General features: G+C 42.9%; 1 protein-coding gene across 1 annotated transcript; it reads left to right on the forward strand.

Annotated features, from left to right (window-relative positions):
• Positions 1-11,907: 11,907 nt before the first annotated feature.
• SRD5A3 (steroid 5 alpha-reductase 3) lies at positions 11,908-18,332 on the forward strand. Its single transcript, XM_062492794.1, has 5 exons — positions 11,908-12,525; positions 15,392-15,543; positions 15,896-16,090; positions 17,167-17,289; positions 17,710-18,332. The coding sequence occupies exons 1-5, from the start codon at positions 12,251-12,253 to the stop codon at positions 17,967-17,969; spliced, it is 1,005 nt and encodes a 334-aa protein (XP_062348778.1). The 5' UTR covers positions 11,908-12,250; the 3' UTR covers positions 17,970-18,332.
• Positions 18,333-19,460: the final 1,128 nt, after the last annotated feature.

Raw genomic sequence — 19,460 nt, forward strand, 5'->3', positions numbered from 1 at the left:
AACAACCCTCAAGGTGGACCTAGAAGATCATATGGTTATATGTAAAGACAGTAGAAACCTGCTGACTTCACAAAATTATCCTCATGCATTTTCATTGCCATATGATTTTTACATGCAAAATCTTTGAGATTTCAAACCAGACAATTAGGCAGACCAAATTAACACAGAGTCATTCAAACTAAACTGTATTCAGGTATTTATGGAGTACTGATTTAACTCCTCTTTGCAGTAGGATGCCCTGTGCAATTCTTGGTGATACAATATATACTGAGTAGGAAGGTTAGATTTGTTCTTTATGTGTCATGGATTAAATTGCTGGTGCTTGCAATCACGGAGCATCCCTGCTCAACTGAAAGAGATTCAAAGAACAGCCACAAAGGACATATGTCTTTCATGGACGGACACCAGCGAGAGTTCTTGTTTAAATTAACAAATCAGAACTGATCATAGGAGCACTTGTGTTGAGCCTACAAGCTGGATATTTTAGGAGACCAAGGTATAATAAGTCCATACAGTGAGAAGTTGAAGCCACACAAATTCAGTTTAGAGATAAAAGTGCAAAGGTTTTTTTTGTGTTTTGTTGTTTCTTTGGGGTTTGTTTTTTTTTTTTTTGCTAAAAGTTGTTCTAGGTCAAGCTTTCATGGAAGTCTCATGACTTTGCTGGGGAGAAAGGCTTCCTATGTCCACAGAGGTTTTGGAGTTTATAGCACTGTCAAAACTGAAGTCACAAAGTCTCATTTTGATTAGAATTATTTAAAATGTCATATGCAGGAAAAATAAAATCTAAATTAAATATCATGGCAATATACACATTTTCATAAAACAGTTCATGAGAAATGAATCAAAAAAGTGCTCCTAAATGCACCATTGGGAAATTTTGGACAGCTCTTGTTTAAAAATACCCCATGAGCTCTCCATGCCTGCTGGTGCTTTTCCTGTAAAAGCCTCCAGTTGAGAGCAATACAAACTGTGGTGCTATGAGACTCAGGGCTGCACTCTATAGGCAATTTAAACTCAGGCATAAAACAATAGAGGTGATATTTCATATGTGGCATCAGTAATGTTCAACAGCTTCCTTAAACACAAACATTTAAAAAATTAGTGTTCTGATCTTTTCTGTTATTCTGTTTCATTAAGAGTTCTAAAAGATTTCTAAAAGCTGAACAAACTCTTTCATGTCTCCTCCAGAGGTTTATCTTTTCATGTCTCTAATGTCTATATTCCTTTTTCCTTCTGTTCAGACCATAAATCAAGGTTCCAAGTCAGATATTTGTAATAAGTCTATAAAGAAAACAGAAAGAGGTGTGGTGAGTTTATCAGCTTGAACCACACATATAAGTTTCTGGCGTACATAAAAATTCCAGACTTAAGTCTCTTGACTCTCCCTTCCAAAACATTTCCTGTATAGTTAGGAGGAAAAAAATATAAGAAAAAAAATAAGAAAAAGAGGAAAAAGGAGACAGGGAGAAAGAAAGAGAGAGAGAGAGGGAGATTTCTGGGAGGACACACATAAAAAAAGCAATAGCTGTAGACTTTATTAGATCCTCAGCAGCAGCATGGCATGTTTAGACCAGCACAAGGTGCTCCCATGTAGGCCAGGCTGGCTGCAGGACTCACCAACCACCAAGCAGAGAATGGAGGTAAGAACCAGTGCTTCCTCCTGCTATGTAGCCTGTTCTTCATTTCCATCGCAAAACGAAGAAAGAATCCTCTTTTGTTTTTCTGGGAGTGCACAAGAGCTTTGGTACAGGCCAGACTGGAGCTCCTGCAAGGTGGGAGCCAGCCCCCTCCATGGGCAAGGGCTCCAGGCTGCTGGTGGACAGCAGCAGGATAGCTCCATGTCAGCCCCACAAACAGGAATCCAAAACCCCAGGGTGGAAACTTCATGCTGCACAGAAATCCCTTTGTTTTTCTTTCCCTGGCATCTCAAAAATCCTGTACAATAACAGCTTAGTACTAGTCACAGAAAGGTTTGAGGAAGCAAGAGAGCTGCATAGATTTACTTTCATTTCCTCTTAAGTAGTGTCTTCTAATTCATCAGATCACTTCCAAGTCTCTTTAGACCTAAGTGGAAACAAATGTCACATGCAAAAGAAAGGAACTGAGCAGAGAAAACCATACACTGTCGCTGGAATTTTAGGTGTGACAAACATTGAAACTCCAGTACATCACTCCAGCCCCGGTCACTGGGAATTAATCTATGCTTTTCCTTAAGTCCTCAAGCCAGAAGGAAGCTGCCGATTCAATCTGGAGGTGAACTACGGAATTTAGCAGGCAAAAACTGTCTGTATTGGGGCGAGATGAGAAACTACATTTCCTCAGCCAGGATGAATTAACAGGGAGCTTATAAGCAGATCAGGCAACCTTGGTAGTAAGCACAGAGTCCAAAAGTTTCCAACAGACCCTCTGATCACTAAGAACTGGGAGGCAAACGACACACTGCTAAAACTGATTTTTGCAGAGGTGGGGAGGAAGCAAATGCCACCATCCCCAGACACCTGGTCAGGCAGGGGCTGAGGGCAAGCAGAGGGACTCTGCACGACGTAGCACTGGTGGTCCCTACAAAATGCAGGAGTGACAGGCAGCAGGCTGGCCATTCAGGGGGCATTCACAGTTCTTCCATACACTGCTCATGACAGTCAGACCTCTGACTATTGTGCTAATCAATACTAGGAAGGTCCTGAGCTCAACCCTATACCTGTTCAGCAAAGCCACTGAAGCTGTGTTTAATCCCTTGCTGAATAGGGAGGGACTCCTGAAATAAGACCTAAGTCAGCTGCAGGATGACTGAAATTAAAGGAATCAGGAAGTCTCTCTTGGCCCGCAGCATTTGCTCACCTTCTCAGGCTAGCCCATCAAGTCCAGACCCACCATACAGGATGCCTAGTGCTTATGTCCCTACATCCCTGCCGTTGACAGTGGGGACAGGGCCACTTATACCCCTCTGACGTGGTGTAAATGAGAGGCAGTTAAGGAGGGGTGTTTATCACTCACTGCCCTGTCTATGCTGAGCACTGGCTCAGACAAGCTAGCCTGGAAGGTTTAATGATCTGGCTTTCTCCTCACACCCATGGGTTGCACAGTTGGAAAGGAAAACCTAAATTGTTTACATAGTGGTACAAATTGCTGTGGTTTTTCACCTCTCTCTCTCTTCCTTGTCTAACTGCTTCAGGAGTGATTTCAGCAGGAATAGTATTCTGTATGTAAAGCTCAGCAGAGCTATGGGTAAAACACATTGCTCTGAGTTCCTGGCACATTGCTGTGTTCCTGACACAAAGACCAGAAGCACGTTCAAATAATACATTCCTGTTGCTCTGACAGTCATCTTGTTGCTCTCAGTCCAAGGGGTATGAAACCTGTCAGGATAAGATTTCATTAAAACAGCCAAAAAAACAGCAGTCTGGAGAGCACAGCCTGCATCTCCTCCTAGGTAAGGTGCCAGCCCCATGTGACCTCAGCTTTGTTTTGAGTCTGGACAATAAGAATGTTTATTAACTGCTGAACTGAGATGAATCACACTGTGAATCTGGAGAGCAAGTTGTGATGTTGGCCAAAGCTTCTTGCAGCATCTGAACACGGGGGCTGGGATTATGTATTGCCAGAGACCCCCCATGCCTCAATCATATCTGCCCTCTCATAACTGTTTATTCTTCCAGCCCTTAGTTCAGAGAGCAGCAGAGCAGCATGTGCCAGTGCAAATACACAGGTGAGGCACTACACGTAATTAACTTGTGGATGACCTTTCATTTGCTTTAACACTTCCAGGGTTCTTTTAATTTTTTTTTTCCAGCCATACACACAGATGCCAATGAAGTGGACATCAACAGGCTTGTCTAGCTGTATCACAGGAAGCCACTCTGGTTTTTCACATATCTATCAAACGTAGAAAACTGTTTCCACTGGGAGAAGATGCAGTGTATTTTCAGACGTGTTGTAAAACCAATGACAGCCCCCAGCTCCTCTGGTTTGCTGCTCCTATTTTAAATGATTTGTCTCTTAATTCTGTGCCCCCAGATCAGAAGCTAATCCTGTGCCATCATGTGTGTGACAGACCAGGTAGGTAAGGAAATCTCAGCTCTCCTACCTAAAAATCACCAGATACTTGTCACAGACTGGCTGCATTTGAACATGCTTGCAGTATGCAGTGCTCTTCAGGCACTGCTTCTCCCTCAGCTGGAGCCAGTATTTATTACAATTCTACTGGCATTTGCAGTGTTAAGTCTCTAATAAATATTTATTGAAGAAAATTACTAACACAACACTTTCTTGATGAATAATTACTAGAGATTTTCAGTCAGTAAGCACACAAAGGAAAAAAACATCCTTTAAAAATCTGTTACTGCAAAAGAATGAATTAGAAAAGCAAAACAAGATAAAAATTAATCAAACAGCTGGCAAAAAAAAAGAGTACAAAACTTAAGCACATGCCAGCAAGGGAAGAAGTACAAAACAGAGGGTTTGAGAGAATAAAAGAAGATGTGTGAGCTAAAGTGGAACTGATTCACTTCTCATTCCAGATTTAATTCAGAACTAGACTGGGATTTGTAACAAAATCTACGGCTAAAACTGATTTCCTTTGAATAAAATCCCATTCTCTTGCACCTTCACTTGAAAATACTGCAAAGCCAGCACTAGCTTGTCTCATTTACCACATCAGACTGAAAGCTCAGATATAGTTAGGACCAAGTCCTGCTAAGGTAATTTAGCAGTTTGAAGTACTAACCATATACTGTTAGCACAGACCTTGCATCTTTTTTGCCCTTTGTAGCAATGTGGCATTAATAAGAAAGCAAATATGTTAAATTGTCTTTCCAATATTACACTAAATTATCTAATCTTGAAAAGTTAATTTGCCCAGATTATATTTGTACAATAAGGATACATGAAAAAAATCTTTGAATATTCATCAACAGCTTTCATTTCCCCTGTGACATGTTTACCTTTAGCAACACAAATTATTTTCTACAGCTGTTTTTACAGCTGTTAACTGTACTTAGTAGTTGAAAACCTGAATTTCTGTCTAGTCACAGGTCACAGACAGTAAGGGTTCATTGACTCTCTGCATCTTTCCCAAGGCAGGATCACCAGTAAGTATGAGCAGATGCATGAATTTAGCCTATGACTTGATGTTATGGCAGATAACATAGGGAAAATTATAGATCTGCATTCTGGAACAGGGAAGTAGCTTGGCATTTTCAAACCTAATGTTTGCCTTTTAACAGCAGGTAGCATCCCTGGGACCCAGGCACTTTCTTTAGCTACCATAAAAAGGGAGAGGTACCCACTCCAGATAATGCCCAGCTGAGAAGCTGCTTCTGCTACTTGGTAATATCATTCTCATAGCCCATGACAAATGTGGGTCCTGCTCCTGTTTATGATTTCATGTATAGACTGGAACATCTGCCACCCCAGAGATCAGGACCTATGTCTTAAAATTCCTTCTGTTTCTGAGATTATTCTTATTAAACAGGTACCAGCATTAAAATTCTTTTCATTCACAGTCCCAGAGGGTGTAGGAAAAGCCCACTAATGTCATCCATTTCCATGAAGTGTATAAAGCAGCACAGAAATGGTCTGTGTTTCCTTGAGGGAATTTTGATTCTTCCCAGTTGTGAACTATAAATGTTGTTATTACCTTTCTCATTGCCTGCCAGGCCTATTTAGAGCTTTCCTTCTTCAGCTGATATCCCTGAGAAAGCTAACTCCCCTTCATTACTTTTATCAGCCTTGGTCTTTCTCCTTTGGCAGGCAGTTAGTGCCACCGAATTCTCAAATCTTGTATTGGAGTCTGAAAGTTTCAAAAACTATCTCAGTGAGAAATGTTACTTTTGAACCCAATTATGCCTGAATGCAATCTGTCCCTTCCAGGAAAATCCCAATCATTTTGCACGTAAATATGTTCCAGCAGATCTCTAAATTAAAAAAAAAAAATTAAAAAAAATCAGATGACAGGGACAGGTATGTCCTTTGAGGATTTTTGTACAGAGTCAGACAATTATTTGATACTCTTAGGGCCTGAATTTTGCCCCTGCCAAGCCCTGTGGTTGTAGCATGGACCAGTGCCCTTTGACAAAGAAACTATTAAGGACTCATTCCTGAAAATTTTAAGTTATCTTCCCTGCTCTCATTTTAACCACAACTCACTTATCATCTTAAGTAAAGTTGTATTTACTTTTCATTAAGATATATTGAAAATCAAAATAATTCAAGTGATAATTATGAGCTTTAGGTAGTTTTCTCCCTTAAAATCTTCCTTAGATAATGATAGTTTCTCAAAAATCCAAATGCCAGCTCACAGAGCAAACAACTTGCCCAGACTTAGCCTTCATAGCACATTACAAATCTGAGATCAATACCTTATCATACAAGCTGAATAACAATGCTTTTATTCTCAGGGTGAAACTCCAAACTGTCTCACATTCCAAGTTGACTATGTTGGCAAGATACTGGCTAGCTGTGTTTGGTGAAAACTCAGCAAATAATACAGCTGAATAGTGAATAAATCATGTATCTTAGTATCATGGCTCTAAGTTGTGTAGAAGTCACACCTTGAAGTCTATGGATTCCTGTGCATGAATTATGAACAAACATCTATGCAAATATAAATAGTGTTTATCCCAGGAGCACAGCACCAATCCTGAACAGGAGCTCTCACCAGAGACTGATTCCTGCTTTACATCAGCCAGTGAAAACACCCACATTTTATAATTGAAAGCCAAGGGCACAGTCATCCCTTGAAGGGTGGGAAGTGCATTTCAGTGTAAGTTTCGCACAACTCTAAGCTTTATGTTTTCTGGGCCACAGCATCTCAGTATATCCTGCCAGTGATCAAAACTGTGATCAGTAGAGCATAGGCTAGCATTTTAAACTTCAAAATGCAGCAATCTGACGGCTTTCTTGGTTTACTTGCCCACAAATTACAGAAATGTATGATTTTACCCCATTGTGTTAATTAGCTGAATCAAAGAATGCTTTGACAACTAGTGGGTTTCTAGACTCACTAGTACCAACCAACTAAACACAGATCATTACATGCTATAAACAAGTGTCTAGATTTTAAAACCCTCAGCCATCCCGGCTTTAAGCATTTTGATAAAAGTCTGAAAGACTGTGGCCTCTAATTCTACTTTCACATTGTCTTTTTGCTAAATTCACATTGAATCCTGTCTCAGAGACCACCAAGAAACCTAGCTGTAGCTATTTTGCTCAAAATTGTTGGGCTTCATTAGCAAACAAAAATATTTGTTGGAAAGAAAAGTCTGAACAAAGCAACCAGCAAAAAGTATCTGAGTAACTGAATAATTTCCCTATTCTCCCTTATAAATGAAAAAAAACCCAGAAAGTCCAAACAAAATCACTATATAATATAGGAGGGTAAGTCTATTGAGTCTGGAGTCGCAGTGAAATCTGGCCAGTAAATGATGCTGATTTTTGTCCCTGATGCAGACAAACTCCTTTGAATAATATGATGGCCTGAGTTGAAAATCTCCAAAGCAGAGCTTTCCTATCCTGCACCCCACAAGCATTTCATGAAGCTCTATTAGACATCCTGGTCCACAGTGACCCACACAAGCCCAGCTTTGTGACAGAAATCTGAGCTCTTGTCTGACCTCTCCAGCTTTTCCTATATGGTTCAGCCAAGCCTTGATCTTCCTCTCTGCTTTTGCACACCATCTTTCCAGTCTTTCTCTCCATCCTCCATACACTAAAACCTAATAAATTTTGTTGTAAGTGATGTCTCATAGAAGCCTATAAACTGTCTGGGTAGGTCTCCTTTAACAGGCAGGAAACACAAAGGAGTTACATTTACAGATAACTCTCTTGCATGATTTGGGCTTTTGTGGAAAAGTTTTGGTTTTTTTTAACTTAGTGAAAACCTCTTTGCATGACAGTCATCAAACCAACACTAGATCCAGAAGCATAAATAATTTGTACCCTCTTTTATTCTGGATCCTCTAAGATTCTCTTTCCCTCAAGCAGATCTTCAGCAGGGAGGATAATGCAGCTTAACAGCTGAGACATCCATGCTCTGGAAGAAAAAATTGGCACTCTGGAGATACCTGTCTCCATCAGTTATATCAGGAACCCACCCAGATAGTTTCATCTATTTACCCAATTTTCAGATGTTTAAAGTTAGGTAAGTTGAACTCCATCCCTCAAGATGGACCCTCAAGTGTCACGGAGCTGAGAACAAGTATTTGGCACAGACAGCCAACAAGCAACCACAGTCGAAGTTCAAAGCCTACAAATGCAAAAATCAGCTGTTCCAGGCAGCTGACACGAGGAAAGGCTGTGAGGTGAGAGCCCTGCAGCGCTGATGCTGGGAGGATGCTGGAGAATGCTGAAGGATGCTGGGAGGATGCTGGGAGGATGCTGGGAGGATGCTGGAGAATGCTGAAGGATGCTGGGAGGATGCTGGAGAATGCTGAAGGATGCTGGAAGGATGCTGGGAGGATGCTGGGAGGATGCTGGGAGGATGCTGGAGAATGCTGAAGTATGCTGGAAGGATGCTGGGAGGATGCTGGAGAATGCTGAAGGATGCTGGGAGGATGCTGGAGAATGCTGAAGGATGCTGGAAGGATGCTGGGAGGATGCTGGAGAATGCTGAAGGATGCTGGAAGGATGCTGGGAGGATGCTGGAGAATGCTGAAGGATGCTGGGAGGATGCTGGGAGGATGCCGGAGGATGCTGGAGGAATGCTCAGGACACTCCCGGGCAGCAGGAGCCGGAGCTCAGCGCAGGGCGGGCGGGTTTCGGGAAACCGAAGAGTGCTGGGGCCACCTAGAGGGAATTACTGGCCTGAAAAGTAGGGAAATCGTCACCGCACATGGCGTCATACAATTTGCCACAATTCTATAGCACTGGGGGGAAAAAAACCTAGAAAAAAGGGCTCTCTCTTACTGATGTGCAAACCATTTACACAATATGAGCAGTAGCAGTGTAAAACTTGCATCCACATCTCATTTTAGCTTGAAGTTATAAATGCAGACAATATATTTAAGACAACCAACTACTTATTCCCCTTGCCTTGAAACAATTTCCCAGCCACACAGCTGTACTCCTTCCCTTCTTCCTCCAATTATCTGAACCCTGAGGAAATAGCCAACAAGCTGACCACACTGGAGGCTGGATCCTGCTTTCCTGTAGCAACAGTCATGGCTGGAGCCAGCTGGCGTGGAGGGTGCCTTGGGTGTCCACGAAGCACTGACTATGTGGTCAAGAAAGCCTCAGGGATGCAACTCCACAGCCCTCTGCAGACCACCAGCTTTTCTAAATGATCTATCTGGAGTCTAGCATCTTCCTGTGTAACTTAAATCTGCTCTGCATTATAACAGGAAAAGGGCCAGTATCCACAAGCAAAGGAAGGATTCAAGAATAAACATAAATCATTGTAATTCTTTCATCATTAAATCTGCCACCTCCGACCTGTAGGTTTTACCATGATTACAGCAGTGACAATAACTTGCAAGGACACTATGGAGCTTGGGGAAGTGCTGCTGACAGGTGGACTCTGCCACCCTTTCATAGTAGGTTAAAGTAATTTCTGAGTAAGTGTTGACCAAAATACTATGCACCACAGCACTTTCCTTTAAGCTCCTGCACATGATCACTGCCTTGGATTGGTCCATGGGCACAGCATTCATGCTGTGGCTCTTATTTGCCCCACAGGAAATCCCACGTGGAAGCCGTGCTGAAGGTAATTGTTAAGATATTAAGAGACCTGTTCTACCTGTTACAGCTGCAGTTTTCTCAAACCCTAGTTATCTCCCTTCCCACCTTTGTGTCCTGGTAGAGTGCAGAGCAAGTGTTGGGCCATGCCTACTAAATTCCTCTTTGCCAGGCTTTGCTGCTAGTAACACTGCAGTCAACACATCACGGCTGGCAACACAGCTTGCCATGTAGAATTAGTGCCTCATATACTTGTACCCACAAGTAGAAGATTCCTGGTGTTCATTCCTTAAAGCTTAGTTCATGAAAGAGCTATTTGATACTAAATATTTGGTAGTTCACTGACCACCGTGAGAGCCCTACCTCTAAGGTGCTGGGTTAGATACATTTGGAAAATTATTGAAGTTCCAAGGAGTTGAGTACCTGTCACCCTAAAGGGGAACAGGGCAAGATGCACTGCATGTCCTTGCATATGTGGGACTGTCAGGCTGGAGTCCTGCTGTCACACACCAGATGTATTCCCCAGCAGCATACCTGCAGGCACTCTCATCTTCACTGTCTCATGGGCATTATAACAGCCATATGCCTTATCCTTCACTTTGCAAACACTCCCAAAGCCCAAACTCTACAGAAAAATGTATCTTGAGTGTTGTGGAAGCCAAGGATCCACTCAGACTGTTGCAGAGCCATGCCATACACCCAGACAGGAGTCTTTAGACCATGACTTCAGAAAAATGGCAGCTGCACTGGCCACCAAAATTGCTGAGCAAAGCTGCTTCAAGTTTTAGAGGGTTGCTGCTCAGACAAAGGAAGGACTTGCTTTATAGGCCAGACCATTGCTGCCCCTTGTCTTATCTGTCTTGTGGAAGCCGTAAAAGGAGCAGACTGCAGAGACAAGACTGCAACGTGTCTCCTTTTTGTTTCAGCAAGGAGATGAGGCTGAAAGAGTGCCATTTTTCAGAGAGACACACTGCAAGAATGGACAATGCCCAGCTGAGGGGAACATGCAGCATAAGAGGACAGGGTGCCTCAAGTCAGGTCCTGCAGAAGCACATTGCAGCTGTGACCTGCAAGCTGTCACAGACAGCTGTGCCATCACTGCTTGCAAAGCAGGCATGGCTGCTCCCTGGTTACATGTGCCCTGCTCAGCCAGAGCCAGTCATCACAGCAGTACTTTGGAAATGTGGCCATGTGGAGCACAGAGATAAGCACAGCAAGGCAGCTGCTGACTGAGCACCCCAGCTGCAGGGCCGGGAAGCAGGGATGGTGACACCCCTACCTCCTGCCCAGCGCAGCCTGGACATGCTCTCCTTCCCCCTGCTCTCGCCAGCTGGGGGACTACCCACACACAGCCAGCTCCTTCCTCTCACTCCCCGAAGATTTACACCCACCTGCCTGATGTATTCATCTCCTGCTAATTACCAGAACCATTTGGCCATGAAATCCTTGAAACAGATTTAGGTTTCAGTTATACAGAATTGACAAGAGAATTAGACTGAGTGCCAAGCGTTGACATAAATTATATTTAATTAAATGTATTTATTATAACCTGTCGTGCAGATAGAACCAGAGTGCTACCAAGGCATTTTAGCAGGAAGTGTGAACTTCAATGATTTTTTCCCAAAGCAATGTTATTGATGTCATAAGTGCTTCAGCAGTGCATGTGCTGCTTCGAAGGATTCGCTGACAGGATTGATTAATGCAGCCATACCTCAAAAAACTCTAGGCAAGGTTTATACCTCTGCTTAGTAAAGTACATTGGTAAAATACAAAACTTGCACCTCAATGTCCTTCTTGTAGTGAGGGGCCCAGAACTGGACGCAGCACTGAAGGTGTAGTCTCACCAATGCTGAGTGCTGAGCACAGGGGGACAATCACTGCCCTGGTCCTGCTGGCCACACCATTGCTGATACAGGGCAGGGTGCCATTGCCCTTCTTGGACACCTGGGCACACACTGGCTCATGTTCATCTTCTGCTGACCAGCATGCCCAGGTCTTTTTCTGCTGGGCAGCTTTCCAGCCACTCTTCCCCCAGCCTGCAGAACTGCAGGGGGTTTTTGTGACCCAAGGGCAGGACCCAGCACTTGGCCTTGTTGAATCTCACACTACTGGTCTTAGCCCATGGATCCACCCTGTCCAGAGCCCTCCAGCAGATCAACTCTTATCACCCACTTACTGTTATCCACGAGGGTGTGCTCGACTCTCTCACACAGATGAACAATAACGATATTAAACAGGACTGGGCTCAGCACTCATCCCTGGGGAACACGACTGGAGACCAGCTGTATGCAGCACCATTCAGCACCCCTCCCTGGCCCGGTCACCCGGCAGTTCTGAACCCAGCCAAGGGTGCACCTGTCCAAGCCGGGGGCCGCCAGGCTCTCCGGCAGACTACGGCTGGGAACGGCGTTGGCAAAGCCTTTGCTGCAGGCGGGCACACAGCACCGCCCGGCGCCGCTCGGCGCAGCCGCACGGACAGCGCAGCGCCCGCCGCCCCCAGGAGCCCCGCTGCTCCCGAGAGCGGGAAGCGGAAGGGACAGAACCGGGGCGGAGCGGGCCGGAGCGGAGGGGGGCCGGGGCCATGTCCTGGTCCTTGATCTCTGCCGCATGGTGCCTGCTGTCCACCGCCTGGTCCCGACTGGCCACGGCCTGGTCCCTGCTGGCCACGGCCTGGTCCCTGCTGGCCTCCGCCTTCCTGGGGGCGCTGGTGCTGCTCCGGCAGGGCCCTGCGCCGCGGCGCGGTGCCGTCGGCCTGGAGATCTCCGGCCTCTTCCAGGACCTCATTCGGTACGGGAAGACGAAGCGCGGGTGCGGGCAGCTCCCGGAGTGGCTGCGGCTCCTGCAGGTGCCCAAGAGGTGAGGGGCGGTCCTGCTGCCGTGGCAGGCCGTGCGTGTCTCGGTTACCGCAGCCGGAGGCCGCGGCAGGGCACAGCACACGCAGAGAGCGCGGCGGGGTTTCATGGAGCTGGGCTCAGCTTTGTTGCAAAGCTTTCCTCTGGTTCTGCAGATGGGGAACCGAGGAGCGTGCAGGCTGCGAGCGGTCGTACAGAATCCGTGTGTTCCACATCGGAACAAGAGCCTAATCCCTGAATCCCAGTCGCATGCGAGGTCTGCAGAGTGAACCTCCCTGCAAGGCTCAGGTCAGGCACATGGGAACGTGGAATCCTGAGTAACTGTGACTGATGTTGCAGCTTGATTGTCTTACACCAATTCTCAGTCGCTGTCTTCTCCCTTCAGTGTTTCTTTTTGAAACGTGGACAATAACAGCATGGGAACACAGCGATCTAGATCTTGCATGAACAGATTCTGATAAGGCAAGAGAACCACTGCGTTTTCCAAATGCATTTTAACAGACTCTTGATGAAACAAAATTAAATATATGTATTTGTTTAGATGTTTAATGAAACAATGAAATTAAATAGATGTTTACATCTTTAGATCAAGAAAAAAGGCCTGTTCCCACCTCCTCCTCCCTCTTCCTCCTTCCTGTCCCGTTCACAGCTTTTTATCTGTTTCTGTTTTTGTATATTATGGGATTTATTATTCTTTAATCAGATGAGATTCATAACTAGAGCTAGTCTTTGACTTGAACATAGGCCAGACAGGATCTTGCAAGGCTGGCTGGACATACTGGAGGCTACTGAGCCTGAAGATCTGATCTCCCCTATTGTAACAGTCTCTGACACATTTTGTGTACAAAGGTTCTAAATCAAGTGTTTAAAAAAAATTGTGACACAGCATGTTATTAATGCAAAAGCTGTAATGTAGTATCTTGGTTATCAGACTTCTTGATACAGAAGATACCCAGGGATGTGTTTCATATGTGCAGTACCCTGAAAATAAGGATTCATAAAGGCTTTCTTAGTCACTGTGTACTCCAGGTTCTTGTCAGAGTTGGCCTTTCTCCAACAGAAGTTTCCAAACACGCCTTCTTAGGGAGATTGGTGTCTGAAGAATGTGCTTTTTCAGGGAACTGGTCTCAAGGTCTCAACATCTACAGAGCAATTCTGTTACTTAATCAGTGAATCCATAACACTTCTACCTGAAGGAATAGAGATCTTTCCTGGAGGTAGCCACCGAGGTGTTTTCTATTCTTTTCATCTGTGTCTTGTTTCCAGACAAGCATTATGTTTTCACTAGCGTGGGCTTGTTTTTATCTTTGCTATTCTGTCTTGTAAAATGTTGTGTTGCATTTCAGGTTGGTTTGGCAGATAGTGAAAATTCCTCTTGTTGAGGAGGATGCACTTACTGCAGTGCTGGTTTGATCAGCTACATCCCCAGTGTAATTTGGACTGCTGAAAGCTGGAAGGGTGTGTCTCTTTTGGGTTGCCAGGGCTTGTCTGTATGCTGGTAGCAAAAAATCAATGTGTGGAGAAAGTTCCCTGGCAAATGACAAGATAGGAGTCAACTGAGTAGCAGGACTGCAGGGAAAGAGCTTGGAAGTAATGGTGAGTTTTATCAATATACAAATTCTGTTTGTCTTATAAACAGAAGGTGAGGGAGAGGAGTTAAATTTTAGTTCTGCTGTTGTGAATCAGCAGATGGAATGTTGCAGTTTCTGCTTGGTAGGAGAAGGAACTGAGGAGAAGTTATAATCTCTAGGAAAAGACAGCTGCTAATGAGCAAAGTGCTCTGGAGCACACAGAGACGCTCACTGCAGCTGTGATTCTGACTTGATCTCTTTTGGGCTCTTGAGAGATACCTGAGCTGCTCTGGGAGGGGTCACTTCCATTGGTTTCACTAAGCAAGGGTGTTGTACCCCTTCACTGTCCCAAGAGAGGATTTTGCAAGTCCAACAGGAATATGGTCTTCCCTTGACTATACAGTTATATCCTAGTTTTGTAGTTAAGAGTTACTTTGTCAGGCCAAGGCCGTCAACATCTTCCCATGGGACATATTTTATCTCTTTGCAGATGTTTCCAGAAGTCCTGATTTTTCTTCACTGCCAGAAGGACTTTTAATTTTAAAAACAAAAGGAAATACTGGATCATCTAGTTTGGGCTGGGTATTGTAAACAGCTGTAGGCTGTTTAACTCAGCCCAGTTACCTGCCTTAGACTGTCACGTCTTGTATTTTGGTAATGCACAGTATGCTTTTGTAAGTGTGTTAAGGGGCTGGGAGATACTTTTTTTTCTTAAAAAAACCCAAATGTGTGGTCTTTCCTTGTAATCACCCAGCAGGGTTGATGGTCACTGCTTTTTTTCTATATGATTGTTGCAGATCTTGAATTTGCAGAGGGACAAGATTTTTTAATGTAGAGACTTCTGGGTTCCTTTGATGAACTTTAACATGTCATGTAATGCACCCAGTGGAACTGAGAAAAGTGGGAGTGCTGTGAGGTGCAGCAGCCTGGAAATAAGCAGAAAACTAATTTGGATGTGCTTTGAGGGCTGTAAATTATAAAGAAAATGTTATGTACATCACAATTATTTGTAAGCCTTGAGGAATACTTTTGCCATATGTGGATTACACTGTCTCCTCTTTAGTGCAGCTATGGTTAGTCAGGTAAGGTAAGTTAGAGGTTATTCCAGGCAGCATTTCACTGGAGTAAAATGTGTTAAGGTTATTCTTCCTTGATACCACTGAAGTCCTGAGTTCTCTACTTGGACATTTGATGTGGGCACAAAAATGGAATGTACTCACCATCACATAAGCATGTCCTGCAGCTACATTTCCAAGGAATGATGAGAACATTAATGAGAACCTTTTTTTGTTCCCACAGGTGGTTTACTCACTTTTATGTGGTTTCTGTGCTCTGGAATGGTTTTCTGCTGATCTGTCTTTTCCGAGCTGAGTTTCTTGGAGAGTCGCTCCCATCATGGATTCAGGACGTGCACCATGCTCTTGGCAGAGATTCTCAGAGCAAGGACATGGGCAAGTATTCCAGATATTATAGTGTAGCCTTATAAGTATTTTAAAACTGCATTACCAATGCTGTGCTGAATTTGTATCCAAGTGCTACTTCATTGGTTGCTTTTCAACTATGTTCCAAATTACTTTCCTGGTACACCAAGTACCTTTGTCATTATTGAAGATAGAATACTTCTAATTTATGGATACAATGTCTTTCAGCAGTTCCTCGCCTGTACAAATATTTTTCCCCATTTAATTTAAAATGAGAGTAAAATTCTGTTGTGGGAAGAGGGAGCAACAGTCTTTTTGAAGCACTGTCAGGGTTAAATTGTTCCTGTCTGTTTCAAAGTTGCTGGTTTTTATCTGTAAGCAGATAGTGAGCACTTCTCTGTGCTCCTGGTTCTCTTGCTCCTTTGGCTGCATAGCTGTCGAAGACTTGCAGAATGCCTCTGGACCAGTGTGTTTTCCAGTGGTGTCATTCATATCGTGCAGTATTGCTTTGGACTTGGTTACTACATTGCTGTTGGCTCAACTGTGCTGTGTCAAGTGCCTACTAATGTCAGGAATGGTAAGTGCCTGCTTAGGTATCATCAAAGATGCGTTTTGCTCTCATTTGTTTCCATTGTGGCAAATAGTCTCATAGAGGGCTGCTTGTTTGAGAAGTGTGTTAACTGGTGAGACATAAAAGTACTTTCTGACATAGTTCAAAGTAATTACATTTCATGTATAGATATCATACAATCAGCCAGCATTATACACAGACAGGGACACCCTTTCATATTAACCATCTCAGTTATTTGCTGAAAGGATACAGATCATATGCTTTGTGAAGGACAGTAATAGGTACCAATTCTCAAATGCCACTACACAACTTCAGTTGTCAAACTGAAGAGGAGTTTTCTTTGTTTTAAGCTTTCCTGCAAGCTGAGTCTTCAAGGCTGTCTTGGCCACCTCCTTTTTCTTCCATGGAGAACTTTCCACTGCTCCGCCTTGACTCGGGCAGTGTCTTCTTTCCCTTGGTACTGTAACGTTTCCATTAATATATGAGAAATTTGTATCATATGAGTTGTTTCTGCCAACACATTCCATTTGGTCTCACAATTGAGCTGCTAAATCCCCTGCGTAGATGAACCATCAGCTGGCTGTAGCACTCCTCCAGTGATTAATTTTTGTGAGGCAGTCATTACCAAGTTTGGTGAAGTTTTTAAGCACTTTGAACCATGTCAGGCAGGGGATGGTGTGGAGGTAGGTGTGTGCATGTATGTGTATTGCTGTGAGGAAAACAACTGTGTGCTTGCATGTTGACCTGAGCCATGACAGAATATTTAATTAGTATAATAAGAGTTACAAACACTGTTACATAATTGGTAGTCTAAGACCTCGATATTTGTCATTGTACGTCACACTGTATTTCAAGATGCTGGATTAATAATTAGGCGTTTTCATATAGAGCAATCAAGGGAAATTAGCTACTAGCTGGGCACTTCAGTGATACAGTGATATAAAAGCATCTTTCAAGGAATTAGAGGCTCACTAGTAGAATTTTGTAAGACAGTAACATTTGAAAAAATGTATGTAGTGTTTTGGGATGATGCTTGGGAAGTTACTTCCTGGTTGTATATTAATAAAGCATGTTTCATTCAGGAAAAAAGCTTTCTGTGCAGATCTGCTGGTATCACATTATAGGAGTTATGATGTACATTTGGGCCTCTCTTCACCAACACAGATGCCTTGCAATTCTAGCTAATCTTAGAAAAAGCAGATCAGGTAAGATATTTCATTTCTGTCAACTGTTTACTTATACTGTTTTTTCCCATTGTTTCAATGGGCTTCTATGGCTTCTAATACCTTAAACATTAGTGTTTCTCAGTTCCTGTAGTCTGGAGATTAAACGAGGCTGTTCACTTGGATGGCTGAACTGGGGGGAGAGGCATATATATATGCCTGTATACATAGTTCTGTAAAACTTAAAATGAAGCTCTATCTTGTAACATCTTAAGGCTAGACATGGTTTTTGTACTCTGTGTTTGCAGAGCCAGAGATGGCATCTTACTTCATTAAGTGCAAAGCTGCCAGATCAGATGGAGGTGGATGATGATGATTCATAAGCATATTGTTCTGCAGTTGTGAGAGGAAGAGTTGGTTTTAATGCATCTTCCCAATTAATTTCTTTCTGTTTGCTTGCAGGAAAGGTTGTAAGTCTGAGCCACAGTGTACCTTTTGGAGACTGGTTTGAGAGCGTTTCTTGCCCTCATTATTTTGCAGAGCTCCTCATATATATTTCTATGGCCATCACACTCGGAATTCACAATGTCACGTGGTGGTGTGTAGTGATGTATGTTTTTTTTAACCAGGCACTGGCTGCTGTTTTGTGTCATGAATTTTATCAGAAAAACTTCAGCTCCTACCCAAAGCATCGAAAAGCATTTATACCACTTGTTTTTTAGAGAATTTTTTCCAAAGTGTCTTCATGTAAACTGGGAATATAAGATGGTTTATTAAAACAAAGGTAAAGTTGCACGTTTTCTCTAATTCTAACTCAAAAGCTCGTAATTTTAATGATAATCTCATCCGTGTAACCAATTTGTGAGGAAATGTAAGGTCTCTGCATATCAGGCAAGCTAAAAAAGGTTACTGAAGACCTTAATTCAAAGTGGAGATATGCTAATTGTGTCTTTTCTCTTTTATGATTATATCTTATGCATAAAACACGTGCATATGTGTTGCAAAACAAGTCCAAATTTATATATGTGAAAACTATTGAAAGGAGGGAATAATTTGAACTAATGAATTACATGTCTTGACTAATACTCGAGCTTCAAGTCTCATTTCTTTGAATTACTTCAGAGAGGCAAATTGTGTATCTTTCTGTGCTTCCCTGGTGACAATGAAAAGCAGGCACTGCTTTACAACTGTAAGCACAAAAAGCGATGGAGAAAGCTGCGGTGGAGGAGTGACTCATGCTCAGCAGTGGAGATAAACAGACCCATTAGCTGCATTATCTCTTCTGCACCAAAGTGGTTTTGTTCATTGATGAAGACTGCTTTATCCCTAAACTGGGAAAACAGCGGAAGGTGCTCTGACTAAAAAGACAGTAGAAGAGAATTTGCAGAAAATTAATGTTCTTTGTTGTAGTTCTGTTGTCTTTATAGTGGGTTATTGGAGTCCCTCATGTGTTAGAGGGGACAGATGTGCAGGATGACCATGACCAAAACTACACTGGTTTTTAAACAGATACAATGAATCACCAAGGCAGAGCACACACAAAACAGTACCTAACAAGCATTGCAGAGAGATTCTTTACTTGGGAAAAGATGATGTCGCTCAGCTCAGGTACTTCTTTTGCACTTAACTATTGAGTATTTTGATCCTTCTCATGATACTGGTGTAAATGATCAGTTTGTCTGATACTGACAGTTGAGAGAGACAGGGACTATTGATTCGTGATCAGAATCTGAATTTTACTGTGCGCTACATGTGCTTATATACCATTTTCAGGAAGGCTAGTAATTTTTTACTGCATTCATTGGGTTAAACATCACACAGACAAACTTTATATTTCTACTTAGTTAAATCTTCTTTCCTGTCAGCCAGTTTTGATCCAATCTTTGTGTAATCTTCAAAGCTCTGTTTGCTCTTGCCAAGGCATCTTGGTTATCAAACTGCTTGTGCTAATTAAATCTACAGTGCTATCAGTCTCAGTTATCACAGTGTGATGAAGTTACATGGGTGCTGGTGTTTCAGCACGTTGTCTACTTACATGCACATATTATTTTGTATATAAGAAGTATTTTTATACACTGTACAATTTGTAAGTATATCTCATTAATTGCCTAATTAAAAGCTAGTTACACTGTTTCCTTTTTGTATGATTTTTCAAGATTAATCTTAAGTACTTGAAAACATGAGCAATCCCTTTATACAAAATGTTGTGCCTC

Source organism: Cinclus cinclus, chromosome 5 (assembly GCF_963662255.1).
Source record: "Cinclus cinclus chromosome 5, bCinCin1.1, whole genome shotgun sequence".
NCBI classification, from domain to species: domain Eukaryota; kingdom Metazoa; phylum Chordata; class Aves; order Passeriformes; family Cinclidae; genus Cinclus; species Cinclus cinclus.